We start from the raw sequence: 8,379 nt of genomic DNA on the forward strand, positions 1-8,379 counted from the left end.
TAGATTTTTTAGATTAAGATTTCGCTTGCATATATATTTTATATATTTATTTATTTATTTATTTTGTAATTTTTTTTCAGATTAAAATGTTCAGATTCAGATTTGGCTTACTTGTGGTGTCATTAATGTCCCCAAACTAAAGTCAGGTTCATCACACTCCTGTACATTGACCTCTGTAGATTCTCTCTCAGTCTCTCTCACCCTTTCAACCCACTCAGACAGACACTAGATGCATATTCGTAAACCAAATGAATCTGGAGATGTTCCAGAAGCACGAATCTGGAAAGTGTGTGGCTGAGAAACGTAACTGAGACCGATAGCGGCTGTTGGGTTGACTCTGACTGATAACAGCTCAGAGAGAGTCATCCAGGTCACTTTATACGGCATAGACTGCTTCCTCCTGATCGATACAACATGAGCAGAGACAGAAGAGTGACAAACAGCAATCGATCCGACACAGAGAGATAACGGCACTGGAACTAAAGAAAAGAGCAAGCTTTAAGGGAACAAGACATATTATTATTCATATTTATCTATCATTTTAATTATTTATTAAGTGGCATGTAAATGTCAGTGTGTATTTATAATGTTACTAATACTTTGCTCAGTTTTAATCCTTCAGATTTTAGACTGCCAACTTTAATTAGCATCAGTTTCTTTCTCATTTAGAAACTCCAGGTTACTCTGTCCAATTACCTCAGATGTTGCTTCAACTATCATCTGAGCATTTATCTTTCAAAATATTGTCATTGTTTGCATCATAACTTGCGTCAAGGGAAACATTGTGTTTAAATATTCATGACTTCTTAATGCAATGGTTTGGTCTTTTCCTCCTCACACACTGCTATCATAGGCCTTTCCTTTGAGGAGTCGTGAGTATTAATGCGTCGTCATGGTAACAGGCTTGTTTGAGGACTTGGCCGTTTGCCGTGCAGGAACAGACTGGCAGCCGGAGCTCAGAGATGAACAAACAAACAAACAAACACACGCATAAGCAGCTCTGCAAGTGATTAGTACATGAAAGGAGATCATAATTTTACTTTTAAATGAAATCAGATGTTCCTCTGCCAGTCAAGCTCATTTCTTTGTGTCGATTGTGTTTGCAAACCAAGCGAACTAATAAACAACCTCCAGACACAGAACGACGTGCTGGAAGTTCAACTCTTGATCTGTTCAATTAGGCCGCTGAGAAAAATAGTCAAGTGAGCAGTGATTATTCAGTGAAGATGTGCTTTTAGGTTTTAATAATTTAACGATGAAGAGACATGAACTATATTTTTACATTTATATAGATTTAAAGTTTGTTTGCTGACTTATAGCCAAAGAACTTTGACAAACAAAAAGAGTACTTCTAAATCTTGAAGAGGATTTAGATCTAAATTCTTTGAAGGTTTAAATACAGCATTAATATATCCATTTTAATATATACTGCAATTTATATTAATATATTTTATAAAATGTACAAAACAATATATTGAATAAAATACGAAAGATTTTAGAGATGTATATTAAACATTATTTCAAAAGAACACAATTTGTGGATGTTATAAAGTGAATATATATAAATATGAATATATATATATATATATATATATACTATATATATATTATATAAATATTTTCGGTTTGTAATGCGTACCGAACCGAAAGCCTCGTACCGAATGATTCAATACGAATATGTGTATCGTTACACCCCTAATGTATGTATATGTATTTATTTAATTAAATCCGTTGATGTAATGAAAATATTTATTCATTCATATTATATAATATATATATATATATATATATTTACTTTATAACATCCACAAATTGTGTTCTTTTGAAATAATCTGTTTTTATTTCATTTCTTCATTTTTATTTTATTTTTCTTATGATAAACTGATTGGTTTGGGCTCTGTTTCAGGTTGCGGTGACCTCTGCGCCCCCATCACTGTCTGTCAGGCCCTGGATGAGTGGATCAACGACACCTCCGTCCCACCAGCAGCCACAGCGTGTCCAGCGGGACGTCAGTACTGTCCGTATGCTGAGCGCTGTCTGCCCTTGGCCAGCTCGTGTCATCCCGGGGCTTGTGTGAACTGTTCTGGGGTCAGTCCTCTGCCTGCGGGCACACAGTACCCAGATTACAGACTCATCGAGGAGGTGCTGATCTCCCTACCGGCCGGACCGCCATCCAGCATCCTGGTGAGTTTGACTGCATGAAAACCAGACTGGATTTCATCTGAAATCTTAACAGTCAGGAACATACTTTTTAATTAAGAATAAAGAAATTCTAATTTTGTACTCTCAAAAACTGTCAGGAACATGTCTGTATCATTCTGATTTCATGATTTCACTCCAAAATCAAAAGAAAAAAATATTTTATTTTGCGAAAGGCAAATGAAGTCTGTTTTAGGAAAATTAAGATTTTCCATTGCAACATTATTTTTGACAATTAAACCCATATTTTCCCAAAACTCGCATTATTGTAATGCACAAAATTCTTACTGAACAGTTGTTATTGTAAAGCGAAATTATTAAAAATTGTTTTGGCTAACTAAAATAAATCTGAAACAAAATATAAATATTATATGAAAAAATCAAACTTGAAAAACTTTAATTAGAAAAAAACTAAAAAAATGAAAATGAGAAATGTTGCCTTGACAACTAACTGAAATAAATTTAAGTACTAAAATAACTTAAAAAAGGAACTAAAGCTAAATATTAGAAATATATATAAAAAATAAATAAAAAAAAGCACACAACAACATTTCTACAACTTAAACCAACATTTAAAAGAAAACTGAAAATATAAAATTCAAATATTTAAATTCAAAATATGAATAAATACTACAGTAGTATACTAAAATAGCACTGTTTCACATTACATTAATGTGAATATAGTAATAGGAATATAGTATTTATTCAATTTCATTAATGAAAATGAAAATGTGACTCATTTTTGCAATGCAAATAATCTTCTAAAATAAATTCTAATAAAAGGTTTCATTTTCTTTATGCAAAATATAGTTTCTTGTTTTGTTTTCTTTTCTGTGTGAAATATGGATCTTGACGGGTTTTATAAGACTCAACCACTGACTGTCATAATTCTCTTCTGATATATCTGGATCATAGACCATGCGTCCAGCACGCTTGAGCTTCGGGATGAAATGCCAGAGCATTGAGCTTTTAATGAGAGGTTGAGTGTGTGTGTGTGGGCCTGCAGGTCGTCTGCTTCACCCTCCTTCAGTGCGTTCTTTCTAAACGGAGCGTTTGAAGAGTAAATGCGGGGCGGCTCAGAATGTCCTCGAGTGATGTTCAGATCACTGTTAATTATTTCCACTCCCTCTCTGCTGCCTGAAACCAAGTCCTAATAATGACCCTCAGTCTGTCTCATTAAGAGGCACATGACAGTGAGACAAGCTTCTCCTCACAGCTTTCTTTTGGGGCTGTTTTTGTGTGTTTTCTGTGGTATTTGTGGTCTGTTTCGGGGCACAGTGTAATTCCAGAGGTCGGGACCTTATTAAGGGTAATCACTGTCCCCCTCATGCTCACTGCAGTCAGTGTTGCCATGTGGTCTGGTTTTTGCTCTCAGAAGAATACTTTTTATAAATGATAGGCTGTTACTGCAAGAGGTGTTTTGAAATAAAAGATTACTAACAGAAAAAACTAATAAATAAGGGTGGTGTATTTCTTCTGAATAGGATATATATCGCCCTAAAAAGGGCATTTTCAGATATATATGTCTCTTCTTTTAGCTGATGGTTGTTCAACAAACGGCCCGTGTTTGGACTGCTACAGTATACAAAACCAATTCAAATATATCGCATATATAGACAAACGTTGAATGTTAGGCTTTCTGAGCATGCAAAACATACATAAAATTCACAGAATGTCAAAATGAGAATCCGTTTGGTGAATCGTTTATTTACACTATCGTTCACAAGTTTGGGGTTGGTAAGATTTTATTTTTTGAAAGAAGTCTCTTCTGCTCACCAAGGCTGCATTTATTTGATCAAAAATACATTAAAAACAGTAATATTGGGAAATATTATTACAATTCAAAATAACGTTTTTTCAAATCTGAATTTTCAGCATCATTACTCCAGTCTTCAGTGTCACATGACCCTTCAGAAATCATTCTAATATGCAGATTTTTTTTCATTTCGATTAAAATTAATTTGTTTGTAAAAAAATATATATATATATATATTTTGAGGGGGGGCATTAAATTTTTTATTTTTTTTTGATGACTACCGTCACTTACTGTCACTTTTGATCAATTTAATGCATCCTTTAAATAAATATTTCAATAAATCTAACTCTAAGCTTTTGAACGGTAGTATATATAAACCATGCAAAAGAACCAGTTTGAAATTAATTGATAAATGGCTTATATTTATGTACTGGTTTTGCTAAATGAAGTAAAAAGAAACCACTTTAAATGAAAATGAATCATTTTTAATGCTGCAAGTTAACCATCACAAAGCTGTAATGTACAACATGAAAAATGGATGCATGCTAATGAGTACATTTAAGTTATTATTAGTGTTTTTAGTGAGCATTAGATGACTCAATGTTAATCTAAATGTAAAAGTAGGTCACATTTGCATGCTCCATTAAATACACAAAATAATCATCCGATAACCGATATGGTAACAAGATATTGTGCATTTCTAATGGTCCCAGCTAGTAGGAACAATAAAATGTGACAACAAACAACATACAGCTATATAGCTTTTTCTTTGGAAAATAGCTTGTTACTAGAAAAGCACACATTCAAGCATTTGTTATGCCACACGTTTGTGAGGGTATGAAAATTAAAAACCTTGCCGGACAGGGTTGTAATTTGACACAATAGTACAGGTTTCATTGCCTCTCACTCTCTGCCCTGCTCTCACTCAGGTCCAGGAGGACATAGAGGACCTGTTAGTTTCCCCTGGTGACTTCATCGCCCTGCAGCACGACGCCGGACCGTCAGGGCTCCTCCAGTGCTCCTCTGACCCCTCGTCGCCATGGAAACAGAGCGTGCTCATCCAGAACCGCTCCGATTGGTGGGACGCAAACGAGACGCTGCAGGTGGATGCGGAGGGCGGCTGGGAGGAGGGTGTTGTTTACCAGGTGAGGGTGCTGTACGTGGGGCAGAACAGCACCGCGCTGCAGGGTCCCTTCCTCCACTCTGGCCTCCCTCAGCTTGGCGACTACACTTTGGAAGTGACATCCAGCGATGAGGATTTTCCTGTCACCGCATCCTGTCCCATCCACGTCGTTCCACCTCTGGGCCCAGCCGTGATCTACCCCACCAATCACAACGGGACGGTGTACTTCCTGCCCAATCAGACGTGGATTCTCGTCACGGTCCGCTCGCAGCACGATGCTCTGATTGGCCAGCAAGGCAGCAATGAGACCGTTCCCTTTCACAACGCCTGTCCCGAGAACCTGGTGGCGAAAGTGGCCGAATGCAGGCAGCCCGACCCGTACAACGACACCATGTTTGCGTGGTTTGACCTCCAGCTCGGGTCCACACCGGAACAGACCAACGTGCTGTTTCTTGTCCAGAACAACGTTACCAAAGCATCGCTACAAATTCAGGCGAGGGTGCAAGAACCTCTCCGGGGGCTCGTAATCAAACCCCATCCTGCTCACAGAGTCCTCATGGAGTCCGTAGTGGTGAGTGACATCCTCACTGCTGAGAGAAAACAATTAAACCTGGTAGTTTGCTGGTTTTGGGCTGGTTTTAAATGGTTTCTCAGCCTGACGAGTGCCCAAAACCTATCTAAAACCATAAAAACGGGCCACATTAGGCTGGTTTAAACCATTGTTTTAACCTTCTAAACAACTACAAAGGATTGTGTATTTATTGCTAATATTTTAAAAACCATTTAAACCAAGAGGTTTGCTTTTAAATTGGTTTAAATTGGTTTCATAGTCTGACAAGTGCCCATCTAAAACCACCAAAATCCACCACATTAGGCTGGTTTAAAACCATTTTTCCAGCGTGACTTTACCTTCTAAATATCTACTATCTAAGGCTAGTGTATTTATTGTTATTACCAGGTGGTTCGCTGTTTTTTTTGTTGTTGTTGTTGTTTTTGTGCTGGTTTAAACTGGTTTCCCAACTTGACAAGTCCCCAAAACCCATCTACATCCGTTTAAACAGACCACATTACACTGATTTAAACTGGTTTCCCAACCTGACAAGTGCCCAAAACCTTTCTAAAACCATCAAAACAAACCACATTAGGTTGGTTTAAACCATTCTTTCAACCTTCTGAACAACTACTATCCAATGATTATGTATTTATTGCTAATATTGTATATACCATTTAAACCAAGAGGTTTGCTTTTAAACTGGTTTCATAGTCTGACAAGTGCCCAAAACCTGTCTAAAACCATCTAAACAAACCAGATAACCACCTTAGGCTCTTTTAAATCATTTTCCAGCATGTATTTACCTGATAAACATCAATTGTCCAAGGATAGTGTATTTGTTGTAAATACCAGGTGGTTCACTGGTCTTTGTACTGGTTTAAACTGGTTTCCTAACCCGACAAGTGCCCAAAACCATCTAAAACCATCAAAGCTTAACCTCCTTAGGCTGGTTTAAGCCATTTTTTAGCATGAATTTACTTTATAAACATCCAGTGTTGTTCACGGATAGTGTATTTATTACTAATACCAGGTGGTTTGCAGGATTAAATTGGTTTCACAGACTGACAAGTGCTCTAAACATGTCTAAAACCATAAAATCAGACCAGCTAACCACCTTATGCTGGTTTAAAACTTTTAACAGCAGTTTTAATAACTACTTAAACCAGGTGGTTTGCTGACTTGCTGGTTTAAACAGTTTTGTTTTTTTTTGGCCTAAAAAATCCCCAAAGCCTTCTAAAACCTTCAAAACAGACCAGAAAACCACCTTAGGCTGGTTTAAACCTTTTTTCTTTCCAGCACGACTTTACCATCTACTGTCCAAGGATAGAGTATGTTTGCAAATATTCAGGTTTTTGTGCTGGTTATCCAGCCTGATAAATGCCCAAAACCTGTCTAAAACCATCAAAATAGATCAGATAATCACCATTTAACCATTTCGTCACCATGATTTTACTTTCCTTCTACGCATCTACTGTCCAAGGATAGTGTATGTATTGCTCATATTTAAAAAAAACCTGCTCAAACCAGGTGGTTTGATGTTGTTTTTTGCTGGTTTAAACTGGTTTCCCAGCCTGAAACCATCAAAGCAGATCAGCCTAACCACCTTAAGCTAGTTTAAGCCATTTTGTCAGCATGCCTTTACCTTTTAAACATCTACTGTCCAAGGATAGTGTATTCATATTTGAAAATATTTTATGCTAGTATTTTTCAAACTGCTTAAATCATGTGGTTTGGTAGTTTTAGGCTAGTTTAAACTGGTTTCTAAACAGCCGCTGTTCAAGGATAGAGTATTTATTGCTGATATTTTATGTTGATTAAGATGTCTGTGAGACAGAAGCTGAAGGTTTCACGCTGTTCGTTATCCACAATGTCGCCTTTGTTATGGCCCTGACCTTCATCTTTAATGGTCTTATTATTTGCTTACCTCTTCTTCTCTCTCTCGTATTTCAGAGTTACATAGCCTCTGTGGAGGGTGGTACGGACCCGTCGTTCAAATGGACAGTGGATGATAAACCATACTTCACGTACTACAACAGCATGTTAAATATCATCTACCAGAACGCAGCAGTGTACAAACTCACGGTGACTGGTTTTCATTGAACTCAGACCAGTTTATGTAAAGGCCTTACTGATTCTATCAGCTTGGCAACTGACCCATCTCTCATTTCTTAGGTAATGGCTATGAACCAGGTTAGCATGCTGACAGAGCACTTCACTGTCACAGTAGACCGCATGAACCCGATGACTGAGCCGACGGTCCACGGAGTCCCCAAAATCGTGCAGCAGGGTTTGCCCCTGAACCTGTCTGCGTCGGTGAAGATAGACATGGCGGTGGATGTCACCTTCTGGTATGTTCTATGACAGTGAAGCTCTGATTGGTCAAATTAAAGATTCAAGTGTAAAGATTCATCAGATTAATTCTAAACACTTTTGCCAGCAAGGTCATTATGAAGGATGATTTACACTTTTTTTTTTATTGCTTTCACAAGCAATTGGTAAATTTTCAAAACCCTTAGTACTAATATCACAACAGATCGTCAAAAGTGCACTTTTTTCAAACATTTCAGCATATTTTCAATTTTGTTAGTACAATACACACAAAACACAATCACAAAATATCCTTTTCACTACACGAAATAAGTGTTTAATCTATATAAATGAATCATTCACAGTAACTGCCTTTCATAAAGCTATTACTATCAAACTTTTCATTAGCATGACTTCTCATTCAGTTTAATACATTTGTCT

At 37.1% G+C, this 8,379-nt stretch overlaps 1 protein-coding gene across 1 annotated transcript in view; it reads left to right on the forward strand.

The window, feature by feature from the left end:
* The window catches only part of LOC107729871 (polycystin-1-like), a 111,397-nt gene that overhangs the window by 45,341 nt on the left and 57,677 nt on the right, over positions 1-8,379 (forward strand). The window contains exons 12-15 of the mRNA XM_016540597.1: positions 1,907-2,184; positions 4,885-5,649; positions 7,582-7,713; positions 7,804-7,979. Of these exons, the coding sequence (XP_016396083.1) occupies positions 1,907-2,184; positions 4,885-5,649; positions 7,582-7,713; positions 7,804-7,979 (1,351 nt within the window). The remainder of the gene's footprint in view (positions 1-1,906; positions 2,185-4,884; positions 5,650-7,581; positions 7,714-7,803; positions 7,980-8,379) is intronic.

This window comes from Sinocyclocheilus rhinocerous, unplaced genomic scaffold, assembly GCF_001515625.1.
Source record: "Sinocyclocheilus rhinocerous isolate Xijiao unplaced genomic scaffold, SAMN03320098_v1.1 scaffold313, whole genome shotgun sequence".
Classification (NCBI taxonomy): Eukaryota; Metazoa; Chordata; class Actinopteri; order Cypriniformes; family Cyprinidae; genus Sinocyclocheilus; species Sinocyclocheilus rhinocerous.